This window comes from Bufo gargarizans, chromosome 2 (assembly GCF_014858855.1).
Source record: "Bufo gargarizans isolate SCDJY-AF-19 chromosome 2, ASM1485885v1, whole genome shotgun sequence".
In the NCBI taxonomy this organism is placed as follows: domain Eukaryota; kingdom Metazoa; phylum Chordata; class Amphibia; order Anura; family Bufonidae; genus Bufo; species Bufo gargarizans.
Genome location: NC_058081.1, coordinates 646,132,875 through 646,159,988, shown reverse-complemented (window position 1 = coordinate 646,159,988; position 27,114 = coordinate 646,132,875). Strand labels below are relative to the sequence as shown.

The following is a 27,114-nucleotide window of genomic DNA, read 5'->3' as shown; positions in this document are numbered from 1 at the left end:
CAGGAGATAAAGCAGGTAAATCGCAAACAAATTGCTGAAGCACTAGCCATTGGCTGGGGAAGGATTGGCAAGCAAGGGCAACTGGCCCTTTAAGAGGCCAGAGGTGAGAGCGCGCGCACGCCCTAAGGAGACAGACAATGGAGCACTGGGAAGCAGCAGGGAGGTGACAGCTTGCACAGAACGCCTGAACAGGACAGCGCTGGGCAGGCACCATGGGCATAACACAGAGCAGTCATTCCAATTCTCCACCCACTATGATAATGAGATTACCTTACAGTGAGAAATAAAATGAGATTACTTTCCCTGTCATTCAGCTATTTTAGGACTTTGTGCTGGCTACTAGAAAAACACAACATTTTGTACTTAAAGAGGACCTTTCGAAATCGGCACTCATGCCCTTGTGGTCGCACACGTGGCCTCTTCCGTATTGCAATCTGCCAGTTGTGGATTCCTTCAAATATTTAGGGGTTATTATCACCAGGGATCCCCAGTTGGCGTACTCCCTGAATATTGCTCCTCTGGAGACCCTGTTCATGGATAAATTTAGGACATGGCGGACCTTACCACTCCCCATTATGGGAAGATTGAATCTGGTTAAGATGACACTTTTGCCCAAAGGGTTGTATCTGCTGGCGCATGCGTGCACCCCGGTACCGCAGTTTTTTTTTGCTCGCATCCACTCGTCAGTGACTAAATTTGTGTGGGGGGGGAGTCCAGACGGAAGTTGTCCCTTCAGGTTCTTCAGAGGCCCAAGCTAGAAGGAGGCGCTGCTTTACCTGATTTCTTCCTTTATTACCTAGCCGGGCAGCTGAAATTCCTAACTACCTGGGTTCAGTCGTCGGTCTTGCCCAATGCAGAATACTATCTCAGGGAGCACCTGGGCTTATCCTCTCTGTGGTCGGTTTTGGAAGGACCGCGTTTTATATCCATGCGCTCGCTCCCCATCCATAGAATGGCCCATCAGGTGTGGACGGCTGTGAAGATGAGGTCGTTCAAAAACATCCCGGATGACATCCCTTTGTGGGATAACCCCATGTTTGCTCATTTGAAAGATTTGGAGGGAGCTAGATGGTGGAAGGTACAGGGTGTCTACAAACTGAGTGATTTATATACTGGCGGCAGTCTGTGCTCCTCCTCTCAGCTACAAGAGAAGTTTGAATTGCCTCGCTCTTTCCTTTTTAGATATCTACAATTAAGACATGCGCTAACGGCACAGTTTGGGACAGGAGGTCGCAAAATTTCTAATTATCCCCTGATAGGAGTACTTAGATCGCAGGGCCCGAGAGGTATTATTTCTGCACTCTATACGCACCTGCTTAACAATCGCACGCTGATGAACCCCCTTGCTGTTGAAGGGAAATGGAAGAACTCCATCCCCTCCCTATCGGCGGATGATTGGAATGAAGCACTGCTGTCTCCGACGCGGGTCTCCCCGTCAGTCACTAACAGGCTGATTCAACTGTTTATCCTGCATAGAAGTTATCTTACACCTGTCCGATTGCATAAAATGGGTAGACTGTCACATAGTAGGTGTCACAGGTGTCATCAGGACGGGGCAGACTTTTGGCATCTCATGTGGGACTGCTCGTACTTAAGGTGCTTCTGGGAAGCTGTGGTAGGGGTACTATCCGCAATAGTCCCAAATGCAGTACCGCTGTGCCCAAAAAGCTGCTTACTCGGTATCCTAGATGAGGAGGTTTGGGGTCACCACCACAGGATTCTTCTGAGTGAAACCCTATTCCTTGCCAGGAAAGCCATTGCCCTGAGATGGATGGATGATAGAACACCTACACTGGGTCAATGGAAAGCGCTGGTCAATCAGGCTGTAAGCATGGAAAAGGTTGTCTATACTCACAGGAAGTGTCCACAAAAGTTTGACAAAGTGTGGGGTGAATGGTGCGCATCTCCTTTGACTGTGCATAATGCTTGTATGTATTCAGCTGCTGATGTGTAGTATTATGTCTATGTGTTTTGAGGCAATTGTCTCATCTACTTTGCGGTCTCTAGATGATATCTGACTTAGTACATCTTCTTTCTGTATTGGATCTAATGCAATACTGTCCTGTACTGCTGTGCTTGCACTATGTCCCCTGCGTGGGATTTACCCTGGATTTGCTACTTCTTTACTTGTGCTGATGGAACATGCCTTTCTTGTTAAACTTCAATAAAACGAGTTTAAAAAAAAAAAAAAAAAAAAAAAAAAAAAAAAAAAAAAAAAAGAAGAGGACCTTTCATGCGATTTTATTAAGGGAGATATATACCTGTACTTGCCGGGTACCCCCACTGATGCTGCCTCCCTGCTTGTCTTTTTAAAATATGGCTCCTATGCCCCGCCCGATTTCTCCGGCTCAGTATGCCAATACTGAGCATCGGAGCAATGAGGAGGAGACCGAGTCTTTCTCCATGGGCGTCTCCTTCTCCCTGTAGTGCTGTCCAATCGCAGCGCAGAGAGTCACAGCCAGGCAGGTTTTATTTCGCAAGTATATATATATATATATATATATATATATATATATATATATATCCCCTTTAATTCTTCATTTCATACATAGTACTGTCGAAATAAGAAAATAAAAGCCAAAAGCTCTTTTTTGGGTTTATTCCCGATCAGACACACCTCATACGTCTCATCACTGCCGTTAACACCAGCAGATCTTTATAGTATTAAGTGCTACAGTTTGAGTGCAATATCACTAGAGATCAGGTGAAGAATTAATGGACCATTTGGTACAGAAAGCTCAAGATATATTATCTGGAACAGCCTTCAAAAGAAGGTCTGGATACGAGGGACTGCTCATCTCCACTACAAGTGCAAAGTATGCCACCCACTCTCTATGGGAGGACTTAATCTTTAAGAACCAATGGGGCCTTTACTTGATCAACCACATCTTTTCCCAACAAGGCATCCACAATGGCCAAGGCAAATTCAAAACTGGTGCCAGGTCCACGACTGGTGATGAAATGTCCATCCCTCTCCACTCTATTTTCAGAGTACTTGTAGTGATCTGAAGGAAGATGAAACCAGAGGGTTAAATAGGGAAAAATAAAACCACAAAGCGTGTGTGTGTGTGTATACATGTACAGTTGCAAGAAAGAGTATGTGAACCCTTTGGAATTATATGGATTTCTGCACAAATTGGTCATAAAATGTGATCTGATCTTCATCTAAGTCACAACAATAGACAATCACAGTCTGCTTAAACTAATAACACACAAAGAATTAAATGTTACCATGTTTTTATTGAACACACCATGTAAACATTCACAGTGCAGGTGGAAAAAGTATGTGAACCCCTGGATTTAATAACTGGTTGAACCTCCTTTGGCAGCAATAACTTCAAACAAACGTTTCCTGTAGTTGCAGATCAGACGTGCACAACGGTCAGGAGTAATTATTGACCATTCCTCTTTACAGAACTGTTTCAGTTCAGCAATATTCTTGGGATGTCTGGTGTGAATCGCTTTCTTGAGGTCATGCCACAGCATCTCAATAGGGTTGAGGTCAGGACTCTGACTGGGCCACTCCAGAAGGTGTATTTTCTTCTGTTTAAGCCATTCTGTTGTTGATTTACTTCTATGCTTTGGGTCGTTGTCCTTTTGCAACACCCATCTTCTGTTGAGCTTCAGCTGGTGGACAGATGGCCTTAAGTTCTCCTGAAAAATGTCTTGATAAACTTGGGAATTTATTTTTCCTTCGATGATAGCAATCCGTACAGGCCCTGACGCAGCAAAGCAGCCCCAAACCATGATGCCCCCACCACAATACTTCACAGTTGGGATGAGGTTTTGATGTTGGTGTGCTGTGCCTCTTTTTCTCCACACATAGTGTTGTGTGTTTCTTTCAAACAACTGAACTTTGGTTTCATCTGTCCACAGAATATTTTGCCAGTACTGCTGTGGAACATCCAGGTGCTCTTGTGCAAACTATAAACGTGCAGCAATGGGGTTTTTTGGACAGCAGTGGCTTCCTCTGCGATATCCTCCCATGAAATCCATTCTTGTTTAGTGTTTTACGTATAGTAGATTCGCTGACAGGGATGTTAGCATATTGCAGAGACTTTTGTAAGTCTTTAGCTGACACTCTAGGATTCTTCTTCACCTCATTGAGCAGTCTGCGCTGTGCTCTTGCAGTCATCTTTACAGGACGGCCACTCCTAGGGAGAGTAGGAGCAGTGCTGAACTTTCTCCATTTATAGACAATTTGTCCTACTGTGGACTGATGAACAGCAAGGCTTGTGGAGATACTTTTGTAACCCTTTACAGTTTTATGCAAGTCAACAATTCTTAATCGTAGGTCTTCTGAGAGCTCTTTTGCGCGAGGCATCATTCACATCAGGCAATGCTTCTTGTGAAAAGCAAACCCAGAACTGGTGTGTTTTTTTTATAGGGTAGGGCCGCTGTAACCAACACCTCCAATCTCATCTCATTGATTGGACTCCAGTTGGCTGACACCCGACTCCAATTAGCTCTTGGAGAGGTCATTAGTTTAGGGGTTCACATATTCACAGTGCAGCTGGAAAAAGTGTTTACATGGTCCGTTCAATAAAAACATGGTAACATTTAATTCTTTGTGTTATTAGTTTAAGCAGACTGTGATTGTCTATTGTTGTGACTTAGATGAAGATCAGATCACATTTTTGACCAATTTGTGCAGAAATCCATATCATTCCAAAGGGTTCACATAGTTTTTCTTGCAACTGTATATTTATATGAGGCAGACTGCTACACATGCCTGTACGACGCACCCAAATGTAAATGGTTGAAATTTTATTTTATTTTTTTACTATTTGGCTGTGGAGAGGTGACTGCTGCAGCCACCGATTGGTTGAGTGGCATTCCCTGGCTTGTCAAAAACAGGCACAGGAAATGCAGTCGGAGCAGCAGCAGATCAGAGAGAAGAGTATAAAGATCCTTTATTTTTGCAACCATTTACAGGCCATGGAACACTGATTTCATTGGACCGGTATACCCCTATAAGATATTCCCTCATGAATAGATGAGTCAAATGAGACTGTCAGCTCCCAATACTACACTGGCTGAAGTGCCCCGGTACAATGCCAGCCACAAAACCCATAGGCAAAATGGCAAAGTAGCCAAATTACAAGTCACTGTAAGCAGACAGACTACTCACGGGAACTCCATCACAAGAAGATGTATTATCCCTGGACCCCATAAAAGGTATAGTCTGGGGATCAGCAACCTCCGGCACTCCAGCTTTTCTGAAAATACAACTCTCAGACTCCACCTTTCACTTCTATGGGAGTTACAAGAACAGTCAAGTACGTGTGCATGCTGGGAGTTGTAGTAGTAGAGTGCCAAAGGTTGCTGATCCATAGTATAGTGATAAGGACACAGTACCTCCAGTCATCATTTTGTCTTTAGCCAGGGGATGTGTAGTCACACTTCTTCCAAATCCTACTCCATGAGCCAGCAGAGCAGTTGGACCTATGAACAGTAAAGATTATAAATTACTTAACGGTAATAGGTTTTCCTCTAGCCTCCACAGCGGCACAGATTCATAGGAGGATACCCCGCCTCCCCTAGGGACAGGAAACAACGTGGAGATCTTTAAATAGCCCCCTCCCCTAACCTGCCCCAGTGACTAACTGAGAAACTCTGAAAAGGATGCAACATAATGTTATTTATCTATTTTTCAAATAACAAAACAAAATACGGCATCAAATTATTACATAAATGTGGGTGGAAAATTTCCCATGCCGCTGTGGAGGCTAGAGAAAAAAACAATTACAGGTAAGTAGTTGTAATCTTTCCAAACGCCTCCACAGCGGCATGCGTTCATAGGAGGAATAACAGAAATGAAATACTAGGGTGGGACCACTGCGGATAACACTCTGCAAGAAAACGATAAGTCCCTATTTTTTTTAAACATCTAATCGATAATGTAAAAAAAAAAAAAAAAAATTATAAAAAAGTAGAAGGCGAAGACCAGGTGGCTGCCTGGCATATTTGTCCCAGAGAGACGTCCCCCAACTCTGCCCAGGAAGCTGTGACTGATCGAGTTGAATGAGCTTTTAGTCTCTTTGGAGGAATGACATCTTTGAAGTTGTAGCAAAAAAGGATTGCCGATCCATCTTCCGATGGTGGTCTTGCTTGCCGCTTATCCTCTATTTGGCCCAGCAAACTGAATGAAGAGTCTGTCTGTCTTCCTGAAAGTTTGTGTTGCCTTAAGGTAAGCTAACATACATCTGCGAACGTCCAGATTATGAAAACGCCTCTCTTACGGACAACCTGCCGGAGAACTGAATGACTACAACGAAACTTCTTGCAGGCAGTGAAATTTTGAGACAACCTTCGGTAAAAAAAAGAGGGAGAGTGTTTCAGCACTATCCTGTCTTCTCTTAGTTAGATTGGGAGGTCTACATGAAAACGCTTGTATTTCGCCCACTCTTCTAGCTGTAGTAATTGCAATGAGGAAAATTGTTTTAAACGGACAGCAATCTTAAAGGAATTTCAGATAACGGCTCAAATGGGGGCGGGGGGGGGGAAGATAAAAGCTGACCATACTAAATTTAGGTCTCAAGGAGGGACTGTAGATCTGACTATAGGTTCATTTCTCCGTTCCCCTTTTACAAATCTTTTAGGAAGATGTAGATCTGCCAACTTTGTATCTAGGAAGGCACTTAGAGCTGAGATATGGACTTTATTGATACTGACTTTTAAACCTTTGTTTAGGCCTTCTTGCAGGAATTCTAGAATGACAGATACATCTAGGGCCTCAGCTGATTTTAAACTATCTTTGGAAAATTTTAAAAAAGCCTCCCAGACTATGGCAGGTCTGGCCAACCTGTGGCTCTCCAGCTGTTGTAAAACTACAATTCCCACCATGCCCTGCTGTAGGATGATCGTTGTAGGCTGTCTGGGCATGCTGGGAGTTGTAGGTAAATCTTAGATGTTCTAGGTTTTCGACTACATAAAATAGTACAAATTACTGCCTCCGAAAGACATTTTTTCCTCAACAATTCCCGCTCAGGTTCCAAGCTGCCAGACGTAGTTGTGCTGACTTGGTGTGTAAGACTGGACCCTGATGAAGAAGGTCTGGAAAAGGCGTCAGAATCCAATAATCCCCTGCTGACATGTTCAATAGTGGGGGAAACCAAGATCTTCTTGGCCAATATGGAGCAACTAGGATTAGTTTGGACTATTCTTGTAACACTTTTGACAGAATTTGGGGTATTAAGACAAACGGGGGAAATGCGTACAGGATCTCGTTCGGCCAAGGATGGGAGAGTGTATCCACGAACAAAGGGCGATCTCTGTAGGATAGGGAACAAAATGTATCCGTCTGTTTTCTGCCAGGTCACAAACAGGTCTAGGTATGGTATCGATCACTTTGTTATCTGACGGAAAAACTTGTCGATTTAAACTCCATTCTCCTTCTCTCAAGGTATCTTTGCTTAGAAAATCTGTGATCCTGTTGTCTTTTCCCCTTATATGGACTGCTGTAAAAGACTGTATATTCCTTTCTGCCCATCAAAAGATTTTTCTTCATACCTTTGCTAAGGATGCAGTTTTGGTACCTCCCTGTTTGTTCAGGTATGTGACCGTAGTGATGTTGTCTGATAGGATTTTTATATCTCTTCCTTTTACTTCCAAATGAAGAGCTTTTAGGGCTTCCCACACTGCCGATAACATCCCCTGTACTACAGACCGGTCTGAATGAGACCCCTAACCGGATCTGCTGGCGTCTGTTAGGTTTCTTTTGTCTAGTCACCATATTAAAGAGAGTCTTTTACTTGCTGAGGGACTTTCACTTTCTTTTCTAACGAGAATATGCTTTTGTCCCAGTTTTTTTTTTTTTTTTAAAAGAACGCTTGTAGGAGCCGGGAGTGTGCTTGTGCACATCTTACTGCAGGGATTGAAGATGACATAAGGCCCAGCACCTTCATCACTACCCGAATAGCCACTTCTCCTGCTCAGAAACTGAGAAAATTCTTGGCTGATGTTTGATAGCTTTTCTACTGGTAGGAAAATTTCTTCATAAGATGCGAGTCCAACAACATGCAAAGAAAAACCTTCCTCTTTTCGGGATGAAGATCAGATTTTTCTAGATTTACAATCCAGCCTCGGTCTTTCAGATCCTGCTGTACTATGTTCAAGTGATTCCCCAATTTTTCTTTTGATTCTGCGGCAATGAGGAAATCATCCAGATAAGGGATAACAAGTATCCCTTTCCGATGTAGACTTGCTACTACCTCTGACATTATCTTTGAGAAGACTAAGGGCTGACGTTAGGCCAAAGGGAGGGACCTGGAATTGAAAATGGAACACCTTTTTCCCCAACTGAACCACAACCCTTAGATATTTGTGATGACCGCTACATATAGGGATATGATAATATGCATCTGTCAGATCCAAGGTTGCCATATAAAAGGTCTTTCCCGAGAAGATTTATTGTAGATTTTATCGTTTCCGTATTTTGAAACGCTTGTACTGGACCTGACAATTTAGACCTTTTAAATTTAGAATTGTGCTGTGAGAGCCATTTCGTTTTCTCATTAGGAAAAAAAAAAAATCAGGAATAAAAGCATGTCTCTTCTCCAGGTGGAACAGGAACGATGGCTTTTTTCTGAAGCAGAATCATCAGTTGATTTAGGAGTACTGACTGATCTTTTTTAGCCCCTTGGTAATGCAAAAAAACATTTTGAGAAGGGGAGGAAAATTATATTTTTAGACCTGACGATATTACATCTAATACCCAGGGGGATCTGGAGATTTTTTTCCCCAGGGTGGAAAAAAAAAAATGTTTTAGCCTTCCTCCTACTGCACTTCTGGCGTCATTGATTGCTAGGTTTTTGGGAGGAATTTGCTGGGTTAAAAGAGAAAACCCTCTACCCCTACCTGTCTGTCATCTTCCTGAAAAAAAACAACAACTTTTTTTTCTGGTCCTGCCTGCCCCTTGTGGAGGAGCCGAAATGTTGTCTTTGACAAAAAGTTTTGGGTCCTAATGGAAATCTTTTTTTCCCCATTTGTGGCTTTTTCAAGGATATCATTGAGTACGGACCCGAATACTCTGTCTCCTTCACAGGAGATACCGCATAATTTATTTTTAGAGGCTGAATCCCCTGACCTCAGCCACACCGCTCTTCTAGTGGCATTAGAGAAGGCTGCAGATCTGGCTGCCAGTTTTACAGCATCTACAGAGGCATCTGCCAGAAAATTCGCTGCCTGTTTAAACATGGGTTCCTGACACTAAATGCTCCTCCATCTGGTTAATCCAAATGGTTATGGACCTGGCAGTATAAGTGGCTGCTACACTTGGTCTTAAAATGGCCATAGAAGCTTCCCAAGATCTTTTTAAAAGAGCTTCACTTTTTTTGTCCATGGGATCTTTTAGAAGACCTACATCCTCAAAAAGGGAGCGCAGATTTTTTTGTTATTTTTGCTACCGGAGCATCAATTTTAGAAAATTTATCCCAAAGGGTAGTATCCTCTTCGGAAAACAGATACTTCCTTTTAAAAATCCTGGAGACCCCAGGCTTTTTCTCTGGGTCAGTCCATTCTTTATTAATAAATCTGATAATATTAGAATGCAGGGGAAAAACCCTTTTCCTTTTTTCTCCCAAGACTCTAAACAATAAGGTCCTGTGCGGATTTTGGTTGTTTAGAGTCTTCCAGATTTAAGGTCGCTCATATGGTTTTTAACCACTTTAAGTCCGCCCATAGGATATAAACGTCCTATGGGTGGACCTCTATTTCTGAAAGCACGTTTTAAAACGTCCTTTCAGAAATAGCAGCTGCACGCTAATCGTGCAGCTGCTGATCGGGTTGCCCGCTGTCAGTGACAGCAGGGCAACCCAGAGATAAGGCAGGGACAGTTCCCAGGTGTCCCTGCCTTCCGGATCGCTGCAGACACAGCGCTCGCCGAGTGCTGTGTCTGCAGAGCAGGAAGCGCTATGCGCTTCCTGTTCCGGCCCGGCGGTCATGTGACCGCCGGGACCGGAGCGTGCAGGAGCTGTGTGAGGTCTTACAGAGACCTCGATCAGCCCTGCTCTGAGGCTGTACAGCGCAGAATCACGCTGAACAGCCTCTCTGGGGGGTGCATTTCTTCTGTAACTGGGGCTACTATGTCAGCCCCAGTTACAGGAGAAATCAACAGTGAAAATAAAAAGAAAAAAAGTGAAGCAAATGTCCCCCAGAGGTCTTGTATGACCTTATGGGGGACGAAAAGTGTAAAATAAAAAATAAATAAATAAAGGGTTGAAAAAAAATAAAAAAAATAAAGTTTCACATGTAAAAAAAAAGTGTAAAATAAACAAATAAAAAAAAAATTAAAAATAGAAAAAATAAAATAAAAGACATATTTGGTATTGCCGCGTCCGTAAAAACCAGCTCTATAAAAATATCACATGAGCTAACCCCTCGGGTGAACACCGTAAAAAACAAACAAAAAAAAACAAACTGTCAAAACAAGCAATTTTTGTCACCTTGCATCACAAAAGGTGCAACACCAAGTGATCAAAAACGCGTATGTCCCACAAAATGGTACCAATAAAACAGTCACCTCATCCCGCAAAAAATGAGCCCCTACATAAGAAAATCTCTCAAAAAATAAAAAAAAACTATAGCTATCAGAACATGGACACATTAAAACATAATTTTTTTGTTTCAAAAATGCTATTGTGTAAAACTTTAATAAATGAGAAAAAGTATACATATTAGGTATCGCCACGTCCGTAACAATCTGCTCTATAAAAATGTCACTTGACTTAACCCCTCAGGTGAACGCTGTAAAAATAAATAAATAGAAACTGTGCTAAAACAACCAATTTTTTGGTCACCTTGCCCCATAAAGTGTTATAATGAATGATCAAAAAATCATATGTACCCAAAAATAGTACTAATAAAACTGGCACCTTATCCCCTAATTTCCAAAATGGGGTCACTTCTTGGGAGTTTCTACTGTAAGGGTGCATCAGGGGGCTTCAAATGGGACATGGCAACTAAAAACCATGTGGAGTTCCTTTTCTTCTGCGCCCTGCCGTGTGCCCATACAGCAGTTTATGACCACATGTGGGGTGTTTCTGTAAACCGCAGAATCTGGGTAATAAATATTGAGTTTTGTTTGGCTGTTAACCATCGATGTGTTAAAGAAAAAATTGGATTAAAATGGAAAATCTGCCAAAAAAGTGACATTTAAAAATTTGATCTCCATTTTCCTTTAATTCTTGTGGAACGCATAAAGGGTTAACAAAGTTTGTAAAATCGGTTTTGAATACCTTGAGGGGTGTAGTTTCTACAATGGGGTCATTTATGGGGGTATCCACTATGTAGGCCCCACAAAGTGACTTCAGACCTAAACTGGTCCTTATAAAGTGGGTTTTGGCAATTTTCTTAAAAATTTGAAGAATTTCTTCTAAACTTCTAAGCCTTCTAACGTCCTAAAAAAATTAAATGACATTTCCAAAATGATGCCAACATAAAGTAGACATATGGGGAATAAATAATAAATATTTTATGAGGTATCACTTTCTGTTTTAAAAGCAGAGAAATTGAAATTTAGAAAATTGCGAATTTTTCAAATTTTTGGGTAAATTTGGGATGTTTTCATAAATAAAGGTGAAATATTTTGACTCAAATTTATGACTATCATGAAGTACAATGTGTCACGAGAAAACAATGTCTGAATGACTTGGATAAATAAAGGCGTTCCAAAGTTATTACCACATAAAGTGAGATATGTCAGTTTTGCAAAATTAGGCCTGGTCAGGAAGGGGGCAAATGGCCCAGATGGGAAGTGGTTAAAAGAGAATCTGTCTCTTCAATGGAGCAAAGGGGACGACCGACTAGTCTTCAGAGGAATCGGAGTCAGATCCAGAAAGTAACTCCTATTCAGCAAAATCTTCCTCCTGCAGATCTAGTTAAGAAGGGGCAGACATTGCCGACATGGAGGTGGAAGGTTTTTGAGATGTGGATGCCAATTTACGGTCCACAGCGCTGCTCACTTCCTCTTTGATAATGTTTCTGATATTATCCAGAAGGGAAGGAAATTCTTCTGATATAATTTTTTCCAAACATTTTACACAGAGGGGTTTTTTATGACTGGGAGGCAGTCCCTTTTTGCAAATTGAAAAGGTTTTGGTACGCTGAGAAGTTTCAGACGATTTTGCGCATCCCCGACCTGGGGGAATATACAAAAAAATATTTTCAGAAAGAAGCAGCCTTTAGCCATGAAATAAATACGTATATACCCTCACCAGACTTGTAAAAACAGAAATTTCCCAGCCACCTCCAAGCGAAACACAGCGGAAAAATTCATATTTAACTCCCCCCCCCCCAGATGAGGAGAGCTTACCGGGCTGAGGACTTTGGTCCGGTCTACAGACCTCCGAACACTGTCTGAGTCACCTGTAGTAGACATCTTCCAAGTGCTTCATTCTCTCCAGAAAGATGCTGGGAAATGTTTCTTCCCTCTCCTTTTTTTTTTTTTTTTTTAGCGCTCGTATGCCAGCTACAGCAGCTCCTCAGATCTCGAGCCCACTGAGATCTCGTCTGCAATCACGTGACCCGCCCGTCCTATCGCGATGACGCGCACGGATGCTGCCTCCACTGGAGGACTTATGCCAGAGAAGCAGGAAGGGCCGCACCGCTAGCCCCGCGGCCCTGTTCTCCGCCCAGCACACTAAGAAGTGCTCCTTGGAAACTTCAGCTGGGCGTCCAAGAAAACTCCTGCCGGTGTGTGCCCCTTCCAGGAGGATCTCCACACATCCCAGAGGGACAGGAAACAGCTGGAGCAGGTAAGGGGAGGGAGCTATTTAAAGACCTCCACATTGTTTCCTGTCCCTAGAGCAGGCAGGGTATCCTGCTATGAATCTGTGCCGCTGTGGAGGAGTTTGGAAAACATACATTACCAGTCTATGGGCAGGATGCAGAGGATATACATAAGCCTGCAGCCTCTGGTCCCCCTAAACCTACACTGCCCCCCCTACTTTGGCTAAACGTCTACCAAAACTATGCTTTCCATTGCAGTTTAGAGATTTTCAGGTTATGAAATTCGTTCATGCTTTGTTTACTGGTAAAAGGTGAATTGCGTTATGGATTCCGTTACCATGGACCATAACGCAATTCTCATTCATTCCATCACAATAGAAGTCTATGGGCTGCAAAACAGATCCGTTACGTTTCAGTTATGCTCCACTGAGAATTTTAAAAACCATCAACCAGTCTAGCTGCATGTCCGCCATACTTACAGATTAGTGACCCACAATGATTTTGGGTCCCCCCATCTGACGGTGCAGTACAACTAAGACTATGCTTGTGCAAACGACACTGCAGCTGTGGTGCCTTATAAGGATTTCAATCAAGCCTTTTTTTTTTTAGGGTTTGAACTTATTGGCCCAGGCCTAAACATGCTTTTTAGGACCTCCTTTATTCTTAAAGCAGACCTCCTAGCTTAACACGTCAACCAGAGCACTGTGGAAATCCCATGTGAGGTGCATAGTGCAGACCTTCGGACTAGGATGCCATATAGCTAATAAGCCACAATTACAGCAGACCACTTCAGTATTAAAGGGCATCTGTCAGCAGATCTGTACCTGTGACACTGGCTGACCTGTTACATGTGCACTTGGCAGCTGAAGGCATCTGTGTTGGTCCCATGTTCATATGTGTCCGCATTACTGAGAAAAATGATGTTTTAATATATGCAAATGAGCCTCTAGGAGCAAATGAGGCGTTGCCGTTACACCTAAAGGATCGTCTCTCTATGCAACTGCCACACCCTCTGCAATTTGACAGGGCCACGCAGTCTAAATGTGATCATGCCAGGCCCTGACTTCCCCTAAAGTCAATCAAAGTGGAGAGGGTGCAGCAGCTACAGAGACAGCAGAGCCTCTAGGTGTAACAGCAACGCCCCCGTTGCTCCTAGAGGCTCATTTGCATATATAAAATCATTTTTCGCAGAAGTGCGGGCACAAATGAACATGGGGCCAACACAGATGCCTTCAGCTGCCAAGCGCACATGCAACAGGTCAGCCAGTGTCATAGGTACAAATCTGCCGACAGATGCCCTTTAAGATTGCATAGCCAAGCAACAAAGTGCCTGCAGTCTCCTGGAATAAATATTCATGATGCAGTTAAATAAATGTATAGGAGAGTCTAGAGGCTGCCATCCTACAGCAGGGGAAGGAATCGTGAGGGCCTATAGGTCATACAAAGGAGAGAAGTCTGCTATAAGAGGACACATGAGCCTCTTACCAGGATTTTTTTCTCATAGTCTGGATGATATGGACTCCCTTTTAAGTTCTGTAAGTTGTGAAGTGCATCTTCCATGGATCTGATTTTATTTTTTAACAGATCCCACAGACGATCAGATTAAGATCTAAGGCAATATAGGGGCCAAGTCATCACCTGCACTTTGACAGGTTCCTTATACCATTCCTGAATTTCTGCAGTGTGGACGCCCCATTATCCCGCTGAAAGGACCCTGCCATTATGGTATACCGCTGCCAAGGAGGGTGAACTTTGTCTTTACAATGTTTAGGTAGGTGGTACATTGCCCAAGGTATCACACTGCCTCCCACCGTGTATCCTAGTACAAACTCTTCCCCGGTAAGCGATGCACACGGACCCTGCTGTCCACATAGCTCGGTACTTCTCTTGCTCAGGTTATCCACATATTAGCACCAGGCGCTGCATAGTAGCCCAGCACTTTAGATGGCTAAATGCTTCCTAAGAACGCAGTCATCCCTAAAGACCCCACCGCCCTGTCCATAGGGAATAACAGAACCCACGAGGCCGCAGTTATGCTGCACAGCAAACATCTGACCCCGCCAGCAACAGATAAAGTAGCATAAAACACAGACAAGATGCTTCCAGCCTGCCTTATTCCACTGTGGTGTAATAACCATGAATAGAGAATGCAGCGCTAACCTCAACGACCATGGGGGATACAAAGTATTTTTCGCCCTATAAGACACAGGAAGAGGGCGAGGATAGCAGCGCATCTTATAATGCAAATAGTAATGACTGCCTCCACTATAGAAGTGCTCATTAGTACAGTAGGACCAGGGAGCGGTGAATATGGCGGTGCTGGCTTTACTCACGGGTATTCTTCTCCAGGGGTGCTGGCGCTTTAGCGGTGTCCTGATGGGTCATACTGTGCATTTACATTTCCTAACACTATGTAATATCAGGTCACCGTGCTGTAGAAAGAGTGCGCTGATCTCATGGGTGGCAGCAACATCTGGAGGAGGGTAGGTACATTCATTTATTTTTTGTCTGATCTGGGACTGATGAAAAATAATTTTTCTTATTTTCCTCTAACCTTAAGTGCGTCTTATGAGACGGGAAATATAGTAAATGCCATTCTGCAAAAATAAAAAATAAAAATGCGCCTAATAAATGCCATTCAGTGGCATTAAAAAAAAAAAAAAAAAAAAAAAAAAAAAAAAAAAAAAAGGTACGAATGACCCTATGTTTGGATTCCTTTGAAAGTCCATCAGCTAATGGATTGAGATGGCAGCTGGTGGCATAAGAGCGGCCCCAGGTCTGCCATCAGTAGCTCCCCATTAGGAACACAGTGAAAAAGTGGTGCCGCTTGTCTCAGTAGATCAGAGGAACGAAGGAATTCCTGCCAATAGAGAATTTGTACTCGCTCTTCTTCGTTCCCCTGATCTACAGAGACCAGCAGCGCCACTTCTTTTTCACCTTGTTCCTGGTCTCCATGTCTGCTCAGTTCTCTGTCAGTGGTGGGAGATATTAAGACGCGCGGCAGAGTGTTGTGCCTCCTGCACAACCATTTCAGGTGAGCATCTTCTCCGCTTGCTCCAATTCCTTTTTCAAGCGGTCCTCCCAATGTGCGCTCCTCTTTTCTCTTAGATATCCCCCTAGTAGACCATGCCACAACCCCTGAAGGCACATCAGACAAAGGAAACGTGTCCATACCAGCACATATTGCAGCAATGAAACCCTTCTTGGCATCTTGTTCTTGTAAAACCTCCTTCACTGCAGGAGACTGGAAGAGAAAAAATGAAAAATTACTTCATATATTCTAAGTGAAGCATTCCCCAAATATGTGCGATTAGCAGGGACTCCGCACTTGAGCCCACTGTGGTGAACCCTGCACATCTTGCATTACATAGATGGCCATTTTTCTGAGTATCCGCCGTGTGATAACACTACCCCCCCACAAGTTCGGCTAAACCCCAGGAGTCAGAGAGGCAGCTCCTGTCTCAGTGAAAGGCAATTGTTGGGCAGAGGAGGTAGCCCAAATCACTGGATTTATACAGCACCCAATACTTGCCCAGTTTGCAGTTGAGAACACCTTCTGCCCCCGCCCCCCCCAAAAAAAAAAATACAAAAAAAAAAAAAAAATGTGTAGGAATAATACCTCCGACAGGTTCTGGGCACCGAGATTACCTCCGGGGAGCACTACAACATCATACGGGCCCTGGAAGGAAGAGACACTGATGAAAGACCAGACAAACCCAGCATCTCAAATACATACTGTAGAAAACACCAACATTTTTGGTGTCTGCCTAGGAGTCAATTTTATTTCAACACATTTTTAGGGGCCCACCATAAATCATGGGCCACATTAAAGGGGTTTTGCCATTAACTAATTTTCACCAAGTGCGTTTTTTACATCCTTTGCAGTTTTCTCCTATCCCCCATGCTTGAATCCCACTTCCTGGTTTGTCAGGTGACTGCTGTCCCGTTATGCCTCAGGGCAGTGAACTGTGTGCTGACATCAGCAGATCATGTGACACTAACCACGCCCCTTGTCCTTACCAATGACGCTCCCTACGGCCTACATTACAAGCCTCCGGTGCAGGATGTAGCCTACAGCAACTGAATATCAATATAGCTTTGCCATAGGATGCGCTGGTAGGGGATAACTTTAGAATAAGGCAGTTGATGGTAGTTGGGGACAGCTATATAACGGCGATATCACTTGGGCGGGATTATACATTTATATTAGTGGCACACCGCCATGGTGCAGCCATTGCTCCAGGTTCCTTCAATGGGGATGGTTCATCAAAACAACCAATCATTTTAAAGGGGTAATTTCATGGCATACCACTAAAATACACCATCGCTTTATGATCACTGGTGGTCTGACCTCTGGGGCCCCCACAACCCACCGAATGAAGGCTGATTTAGTGCTATAGCCCTTCTAAGCCTTCAGTGCACAGCGATGCCCCTGGCCACCAGGCTGTGTGGAAAGCTGCAGTCGGCCCCCATTGACTTGAATAGCCCACCATGCAGTTCCCTGCACAGTGGCTGGTCGCGGTATGAAGGCGATTTGGAGCCAAATCAATGCAGTGGCTACTTCATTCTCAAGATCGGCAAGTGTTCCAGAGGCCTTACCCGCCACCAATCAATCTGCCATCACGACATCAGTGAGAGATCACTATAAAAACTATAGGACCAGGTACGCCGTGTCATGGCTTGTGCAGGACCAAAGGGGGAGGAGCATGACACAGGGTCATAGTCCACCCTCTCAGAACCTGTACCAGGCATGTCACAGTGCTGCAGTTTTGCCTGGAGTGCTCCTTTAATTTGAAACAAACCCCACTCACTTTTAAACAACCATTTTACTTTGCATATCCTCTGTTTTACTCACTTTGTCTTAATCCCACCTGTGAACGGGTGACAGGTAGCTGATCAGTGGGGGTCTGACTGCTGGGACCCCCATCAATCACTAGAATGGGGTGATGGCCACACATGCACACTGCTGCTCCAGCAGAGTACAGCTCTCAGCCATCTATAGAGAACGAATGGAGCAGAAGCGTGCATGCGTGGCCATCACTCCAAGACCCCATTCTAGTTGATATATGGGGGTCCTGGTGGTCCGACCCCACTGACCAGATACTGGTTACCTATCCACAGGATTGGTGATATTTTTGCATTTGCATTTTTATCACTCAATTGCTTAAAGGGGTCGTCCAGGTGTTTAATATTGATAGCTTATCCTCAGGATAGGTCTCCAACATCAGATCGGTGGGGGCCCGACTCCTAGGACGCCTGTTGCTCAGCTCCGTGAGCACCGTGGCCTCTTTCTAGGCCAGCGACGCCACGGTCATCGGTTACACGGCCTAGGTGCAGCTCAGTCCTACTGTAGTGAATAGGCTTGGGCTGCAATACCAAGCGTAGCCACTGTACGGTGGACGGCGCTGTTCTTGGTAAACTGCAATGCTCAAAGGAGGGCTGCAGCCTCTTTAAACAGCTTATCAGCCTGGGTGCTGGAAGTCGGACCCCCGCCAGGCTATACGCCTCAGCCGTCTCTCAATGCTTGTTTAACTGGCAGCAAATTAAGTCAGCTACGTGTGCATGCGTTTGCACGTCTGCAAAACTAATCCAGAACCGCTCAGGTCTAGATGTCCCGTAGTAAATCTCCTCCAGTGCATCGAACAATCTCAACTCCAGCACTTAAGAGGTTAAACTGTAGATGGGAAAATAACTGGCAGAAGGAGACTTCCTAAATTAGCCTGAGCCACGTCCCCCGGAGTGCCAAACATTCTGACCTTTAGTGCTGCAGTGATCTGCGAGAGCCGTCTGCGCCATTCACCTTTGTCATATAGAAGCTGAAATGTAATCAAACTGGGGGGGGGGGGGGAAATCCCCAGTGTGGACACTGGCCAACGGCAGCCGTAAAATGGTCGACAGTTATGAGAAAAATGAAAACTACAGAAAATAATGGGCTAGGCCTTCTAATGGCGGGGGAAGGGCAGCACAACTATTGCTCTTAGGCTCAATAAGAACAGCGCGACATCTCAGGAGAAGCCTTCAGTGCCAGGGCGCCAAACGTGACAAGACCGCCTCTGTGGCACTTGTGGTCTTTGGCTTGATAAACACCATCCCGCATGGTCATCCTAGGTAGGAATGCCTGGCTTGCTCTGCCCATCATCTATATAGTGCACTTAGCAGTAGATTCCCTTCATAGCGTCTCTGAACCAGAAAGAGGCCATTTCTCTCACTGATCGAAAAGGGGGTCGTCTCAAATACAGAAAAGCTTGCCCACTTAGGGAATATAGACATCATAGAAGGTTGTGCCCCACTGGGACCCCCTCTATATGGGCCAGAACTGGGAGCCGCCCTTGCCATGGACTCTAGGTTGGACGTGTCTTCCCTAGGCGAGTCGGCTGTTTGCGGAGGACGACCTCTTTAATGGAAAGTGTTTGAGGTCACATCTCCGGGAACAATGGAGGAGCCATAGTCCTGCTAGGAGCTCAACAGGTTGTGGCTGCTTTCTTATCAGAACAGCACCACACCTGTCCACAGGTTGTGTGTAGTACTGCAGGTCAGTCCCACTCACTTCACTGAGATACAATACCACATACAACCCATGGACACAGGTGGCGCTGTCCTGGGAAGAAAGCAACCAACTATGAAGAGAATTAGGATCTAGTATCCAAAATGGCCGACCGATGCAAGAGGTCCCCCGCTCTCATCCACATGGGCCAGCACTGGTACAGCCCCCGACTTACCTTTGTCCGGGCTTCCTCTAGGCTGGTGTCAGGACAGATGACCACGTCTCTGCTGCACTGAACCGGATCTTTCCCCGTCAATCCCGCAACCGTCACAATGATCTGTTCGGTACAAAAAAAATAATGGAAATTACCAGATGGCGAAGTATTTTCACCCTATTGGTGCACTTTGAGGGAATAAAGGGAAACCCTACATCGCCTGCCCCCTCTATTAGCGAGAGACCAGCCTTCAATCACCTAAATGATGGCCAGCTATTCCAGTGGGTGCTCGGCAGAGCTCATGGCCTCCGCCATGTATGGCAACTGCGCCAATCACTGGAATCGGACAACATGCTGTGGGTGAGGCCATTGGTCCTATACAATAAGACCCCAAAAGCTATAGGGGTCTCTTCTTATTACCCTCTCATAGCACAGGACTACGACTACAAGTGATAAGCCACGCCTACTCGGATGAAGCCACGCCCACGGCGCTATATAAATATCCATCACGTGAAGGGGTAGAGCGCCCTCTTATGGTACAGAGCGTCCTTTACCAGCAGCACAGTTCATTAGGCAGTGTGTCTGCGGATTTCACAGACATTGGCCTCTGTACACATGGCAGCTGCGCCACTCACCCCGGCTCTCCTCATCACATCGGTGGGTATGACGGTCTCCATCTCCTCGGCCCCCTTGGCCAGGATCACCAGGGCTCTCTTACCGGCCATGACGCTGCTACGATCAGTGTGACAGCACGGTGCTTCCAGCAACACACCCCCTATAACCAAGACTACGGAGAAGCACTAGGGACAAACGTGCAAAACGCGATGCTTCAAATAGATGTTTTTATCGCCATCTTGTGGTCGAGTCTAAGTATTACAGGTGACTGCGTTATACAGTATGTGCCTACATGTTGATTGGCTCCTTCTTTTGGCCGGGGCTCCTGGGCAATTTACAGTCAGTGTATGTTCAGCGATTTCCATCGGCAGGGGGGATATCAAGTCTCCCGGACGTTCAGGAAGTCTCCCGCTATTAGATAGCGGCTCCCTGACGCCCGCATGTGAAACAATATATCCCGGAAAGGTTTACTCGCAGTAAACCTTTCCGGCAACCTGTAGCAGTGTCCCCTTCTCGGCGCGTGCGCACAGTGCAAGAAGAAGCCGATGCCAGCAGTCCGCAACGGCGCATCAGGCTGAGCCTGTGCGCATGCGCGGGATCTCAAAGCGGGAGGAGGGGGAGGCGGCACTCAGGAGTAGAAGGCGGCGCTGGGCACGAACGGCAATGCATGCGGCTGGGCACCATGCATCCACAGACTTCCCCTGCTTGGGCACCTTAATGATTGACAGGTTAGTAAAACCTGTTTTTCCGCAGAATAAAGCCACAAATAGCTTTTATAAGGCCACCTTAGAAATCAGAATGCTACCCTGGACACTCACAGGGCTGATAGGGGCAGGGTAATGAGCCCAGTGCTCCACACCATAGAGCAAAGTGTGCAGATACTGCATATGTTTGGGAAAGAAAAAAAAAAAAGAAAACCTCCCGGAAATGAGCTTTTGCAGGTTGGGATGTCTGCATCGGTGATTTTGAGCCAAGACCAGGAGTAGAGCCTCCACAGCCATAAGGTCTATTGGAAAGATCTGCTCCCGTTCTGTGTCTGATATGCCCTTGGTTTTGGCTCATACTCAGTGATGGCAGTCACAGATCGGACACTGCGGGGGGGGGGGGGGCGGGGGTCTCATGTATTAAAACTCAGCTAGCATAAAAGTAGTAATAAGGCCTCGCTCATGCACACGACTGCTGTGTGTTTTGTGGTCCGCAAATTGCGGATCCGCAAAACACGGGTGGCGTCCGTTCTGCAATTTGCGGAACGGCACAGACAGCCATTAATATAAACGCGGACAAGAATAGGACAGGTTATTTTTTTTGTGGACAACGGAACGGAGCAAAGGATGCGGACAGCACACAGAGAGCTGTCCGCATCTTTTGCAGCCCCATTAAAGTAAATGGACCAAAACAACAGTGTGCATGAGGCCTATAGGGGATTTTTAAGACTGGGCGTTTTTACACCAAATACGGCAGGGGGTAAAACATGGGGGGTTGGGAGTCGGAACTCTGGCTCAACACATTTACTACTTTTTCACCAAACAAAAAAGTAGACGATAAACTATTCCGGCCAGGCGCACAAACTGCGATATATATATAGGCACTAAATGTATGACAAGGTGCATGCCTCGTCATAAATTAGCCCTATAATACTACAGTGCAGGGGAAAACTAAGACCAGCCTAAAAAGCCATCTTAGTATAGTCCCCTATTGTCTTGTGAATGAAGCCTAAGCCCTTAGGCATCTTATCTTTTGGCCACAATACATTGATAATAAGGGCTTTTTCACAGGAATGAGTCCATTGTGGGAATCGCGCTCCATGTGTGAGTATGATCGTCTGTTCTGGACTTGCAGGAGCACTCGGCATAAGGCCTCATGCACACGACCGTTCCGTTTTTTGCGGACCGCAAACCGCGGATCTGCAAAAAAACAGAAGCCACCCGTGTGCGTTCCGCAATTTGTGAAACAGAACAGGCGGCCCATTGTAAAAATGCCTATTCTTGTCCGCAAAACGGACAAGAATAGGACATGTTATATTTTTTTTTGCGGGGCTACGGAACGGAGCAACGGATGCGGACAGCACACGGAGTGCTGTCCACATCTTTTGTGCCCCTATTGAAGTGAATGGGTCCGCACCCGAGCCGCAAAAACTGCGGCTCGGATGCGGACCAAAACAACGGTCGTGTGCATGGGGCCTTATACTGATAATGGCCTCATGCACACGACCGTATGTATTTTGCGGTCTGCTAAAAATACGGATGACATCCGTGTGCATTCTGTATTTTGAGGAATGGAACAGCTGGCTCCTAATAGGACAATCCTATCCTTGTCCGTAATGCGGACAATAATAGGACATGTTCTATCTTTTTGCGGAACGGAAATACGGACATACGGAAACAGAATCCACACGGAGTACCTTCAGTTTTTTTTGCTGACCGACATACGGTCACGGAATAAAAATACATTTGTGTGCATGAGGCTTTACATGGCCTCTACATGACCTTATTTCTACAGGGTCAGGCCTCATGCACACGACCGTATGTATTTAGCGGTCTGCAAAAAACGGATTTGCAAAAAATACAAATAACGTCCATGTGCATTCCGTATTTTGCGGAACGGAACAGCTGGCCCCTAATAGAACAGTACTTTCCTTGTCCGTAATGCACACAATAATAGGACGTGTTCTATTTTTTTGCGGAACAGAAACGGACATACAAAAGCGGAATGTACATGGAGAACGGAAACCGAAAGAAAATAAGTTATTGTGCATGAGCCCTCATACTGACAACTTTATGTCACTGTGATTCTGTTGCAGTAAGGTCAAGCAGAGACACATAGCATTATAAATCAGTATTAGGCCTCCTGTGGCCGTGCTGCAGGCCGCAATGCACAAACATCGTCCGTGGGGCAGCCGCAGCAGATCGCGGACCCATTCACTTTAATGGGTCCGGGATCTGGCCGTTCCGCAAAAAGATAGGACATGTTCTATCTTTTTGCGGAACGGAAGTACGGGACGAAACCCCAAGGAAGCACTCCGTAGTGCTTCAGTAGGGTTCCGTTCCGTTCGGTTCCGCATCTCCAGATTTGCGGACCCATTGAAGTGAATGGGTCCTCATCCGTGATGCGGAATGCACACGGAACGGTGCCCCGTGTATTACGGATCCGCAAATGCGGTCCGCAATACGGCAACAGAACACCTAGGCCTCCTCCTGCACACGACCGTATTGCGGCCCGCAAACAGCGGGTCCGCAATATGCGGGCACCGGCCGTGTGCCCCCCGCATCACGGATGTGGACTCAGTCACTTGAAGGAGCTGTGGTACGGAAGCTTTACAGAGTGTTCCCGTGGTGTTTCTGTCCGTGCCTCCACCCCGCAAAAAAATAGAACATGTTCTATTTTTTTGCGGTGCGGACGGATCACTGACTCATTCAAGTTGAATGGGTCTCGATCCGTCCCCGCGGCTGCATGGATGTTGCTTGTGCATAGGGAACCACAAATTGCGGTCCCCAATGCACTGAACGGCCACACAACGGCCGTGTGCATGAGGCCTAATGCTGTGCGTTCCTGTAAGTCCAGAACGGAGGATCACGTTCACACACGAAGCGCGATTCGTCAATGGACTCACTCCTGTGAAAAAGATGCAGTAAGGCCGGGTTTACACAATGCGTTTTGGTCATGCGGTTTTCAAATGTAGTAATTACAGAATCCATGCAGTTTTTACAGATGAAACCCATCGGGACAGATTTACTAATAACTCCGCTTACAGTCTAGTCCGGATTTCAGTTTGCAAACAATGGTCCGCAAAATACAGATACCTTCTGTGTTTACTAGAAATGGCTGTTCTCATCTGCAATTTCTGTGGTTTCCAGACTGAAATATGGATCCGGTCATGGGCAGGAGGCAGAACCCTATACTGACTGGTGGTAGCTCACAAGGAGACAGAATTTGATGCCAGAATTGTCACGGTTTGGCACAAGACTTAGCATCTTAGGCCACATCCCTTTTCTGGTAAGCGATGTCCTTAGATGTCCATTCATCGTGGCTTGTCACAAGCTGCCGCAGTTCTATCTGGCCTGGACACCAGTCCTCACAGACTTCAATCTGCCAGAGGTCGCACTACATTTATTCCGGAAGAGTAAAAATACTCCTCTTAGCATTTTTACAGAAGTACTTTCAGCCAAGGAAAAGTGCAAAATAAAGCCAGATAAGGGTCCATTCACACGTCCGTATGCGTTTTGCAAAAACAGGGACACCGACAATGTGCGTTCCGCATTTTGCGGACCGCACATCGCCGTCACTCCTATAGAAAATGCCTTTTCTTGTCCGCAATTGCGGACAAGAATAGGACATGTTCTATTTTTTTTGCAGAACAGAAGTGCAGATCCGCAAATGCGGATGCGGACAGCACATTCCGGCCCCATTGAAAATGAATGGGTCTGCACCTGTTCCGTAAAATTGCGGAACGGATGCGGACCCATTTTGCGGACATGTGAATGGACCCTAAGGGCTTGTACTTTTCAGTGATACGATTTGGGTACATATAACATATTGGGGGTCATTTACTAAGACCAGCTTTTTACGCAGGGTATGGATTCCCCTCCACAGTTGCTCTAAAATTTGGCTAATTTATGATGAGGCGTGCAGCTTGTGCGACAAAATATTGTTGCGTGGCCGGTAATAAAAAAAAAGGGATTTTACAATGCTCACGTTCTGTGTGGCATAACTAGCGTATTACTGTTAGGCCTCTTGTACACAAATGTATTTTCATTCCGTGTCCCTCCCTTTTTTTTGATGACCGTATACGGAACCATTCATTTCAATGGGTCCGGGAAAAAACAAAAAACTGAAAGTACTTTGTGTGCATTCCGTTTCCGTATTTCAGTTCCGCAAAAAAATAGAACATGTCCTATTATTGTCCGCATTATGGACAAGGATAGTACCATATTTTTCGCCCTATAAGGCGCACACACCTCATGTCCCTGCGTCTTATGGGGTGAATACTAATGAGCGCTTTCATTAAGGAAGCACTCATTAGTACCAGAGGACCAGGAAGCAGTGAAGGCTCCGTACTAACCGCTTCCTGGTCCTCAACTGTGCACAGCGTGAGAGAATGAAGAGCGCGGGCAGTGTGGAGCGGCGGCATCCGGAGCAGGAGAGGTAAGTGATTTTTTATTTTATCTGATCTGAGGCTGGGGGCTGCGGGCTGCATAAATGAAGCTGGGGGCTGCGGGCTGCATAAATGAAGCTGGTGGCTGTGGGCTGCATACATGAGACTAGGGGCTGCAGGCTGCATAAATGAAGCTGGGGGCTGCATACATGAGACTGGGGGCTGCATACATGGTCTGATCTGAGCTATGGGGTCTGATCTGAGGTCTGATTGAGGGTCTTATTAACATTGGGGGTCTGATTGGGGCTGTCAGGTGAGGTCTGATTAACATTGGGGGTCTTATCTGAGGTCTGATGATTTTTTTTTTTCCTATTGTCCTACTCTAAAACCTGGGGCGTCTTGAAGGGCCAGCTGTTCCATTCTGCAAAATACGGAATGCACGCAGATGTCATCCGTATTTTTTGCGGACCACAAAATACATACAGTCGTGGGCATAAGCCCTTATTCTGAGGGTCAGTACGATTATGGCAATACCAAACATGTATAGGTTTCCGTGTTTTTTTTTTTTTTACATAATAATAGCACATTTCAATATGTCGCCAGAAGTCAAGCGCTGATGTAGCTGTATAGAGCTTGTTTTTTGCGGCTCGAGATGTAGTTTTCATTGGTACCGTTTTTTGGGGTAGATGGGACTTATTGATTAACATTTATTTTATGGGGTGAGGGTGATTAGGAAAAAAAACTATTCTGTTTCTTTTGTTTTTTGTTAACATTGTTTTTAGGGAAGTAAATAAATAAACGTTATCATTATTATTAACTTTTTAGGTGGGGGGTACTTAAAAAAAATTTAATAATTTTTTTTAACCTGTAACGGTTATTTATTAGTTCCACCAGAGGACATCACTTTTCTTATGCACTGGAAGGCCTCATGCACACGGCCATTGTTTGGGTTCGCATCCGAGCTGCCGTTTTAGCGGCTCGGATGCAGACCCATTCACTTCAATGGGGCCGCAAAAGATGCGGACAGCTCTCCGTGTGCTGTCCGCATCTGTTGCTCCGTTCCGAGGCCCTGCAAAAAAAATATAGCATGTCCTATTCTTGTCCGTTTTGCAGACAAGAATAGGCATTTCTACAATGGGCCACCTGTTCCGCAAATTGCGGAAGGCACACGGACGGCTTCCGTTTTTTTTGTGGACCGCAAAAAGCGAAACGGTCGAGTGCATGAGGCCGTATACCTTGTGTGCAGAAGGCAGGGACTGAACAGCGTTCTGGGCCAAAGAAAGTGCTGTGCGTAGTAATAGAGTAAAATTGCCTGTACATGTGTCTGACGCTTGTACAGTTGGCACTGTGACCTCTGCTGCTGACCACAGTGTTTCTTAAAGGTGGTCTTTATCTCCTCTTTCTAGAATTTCGCACATTGCTATCAGGCAGGTGCCCCTAGCAGCCTGAACATTGCATCTGTACTAGTTGTTGGACCTCTCTGACATACATCTGGTCGCTTAGAATTCCGACAACTCGCCCAACCACAGCAGAAAAACAGGGTTTTATACCCAAACTATGGTCCATGCGGGCGGGAAACCCTGCACCTGTGGTTGACGTGGTGTGGCCACTCCTTCTCCTGTACCTATATGGCATCTGCAGCCACTTTTTTTAACCCCTTAGTGACCAAGCCTGTTTGGGCCTTAATGACCAAGCAAAATTTTGGAAATCTGACGTGTCATTTTAGCTTAGAATAACTTTGTAACGGTTTTGCACATCAAAGTAATTCTGACATTGTTTTCTCATCACATATTGTACTTTACTTAGGTGGTAAAATTCTACTGATAAAATATGCGTATCTTTATAAAAAAAAATGAAAATTTGTAAAAATTGTCACACTTTCCTATTTTCAACTGCAATATTTCATATACATACATAAATACTATTCAATATTTTTATCAGAAATATATTTCCACATCTTTACTTTATTTTGGCTGCACT

At 45.2% G+C, this 27,114-nt stretch overlaps 1 protein-coding gene across 1 annotated transcript; it reads right to left on the bottom strand.

Annotated features, from left to right (window-relative positions):
• Positions 1–2,584: 2,584 nt before the first annotated feature.
• Positions 2,585–20,207, bottom strand: PARK7 (Parkinsonism associated deglycase). The gene is made up of 6 exons (XM_044278412.1): positions 20,063–20,207; positions 19,449–19,550; positions 16,349–16,408; positions 15,904–15,973; positions 5,359–5,445; positions 2,585–3,005 (listed from the first exon to the last, which is right to left on the bottom strand). Exons 1-6 carry the CDS (start codon positions 20,150–20,152, stop codon positions 2,845–2,847), a joined length of 570 nt encoding a protein of 189 aa, XP_044134347.1. The 5' UTR covers positions 20,153–20,207; the 3' UTR covers positions 2,585–2,844.
• Positions 20,208–27,114: the final 6,907 nt, after the last annotated feature.

What these genes read in the sequence shown, in the direction of transcription:
- PARK7 (XM_044278412.1), bottom strand. Translation starts at nt 20,152, where the DNA reads ATGGCCGGTAAGAGAGCCCTGGTGATCCTGGCCAAGGGGGCCGAGGAG. An exon ending in ATGTGATGAGGAGAGCCGGG is followed by an intron (nt 19,551 to 20,062) that starts GTGAGTGGCGCA and finishes TGTACCGAACAG; the next exon opens with ATCATTGTGACGGTTGCGGG. An exon ending in AGACAAAATGATGACTGGAG is followed by an intron (nt 3,006 to 5,358) that starts GTACTGTGTCCT and finishes ATCTTCCTTCAG; the next exon opens with ATCACTACAAGTACTCTGAA.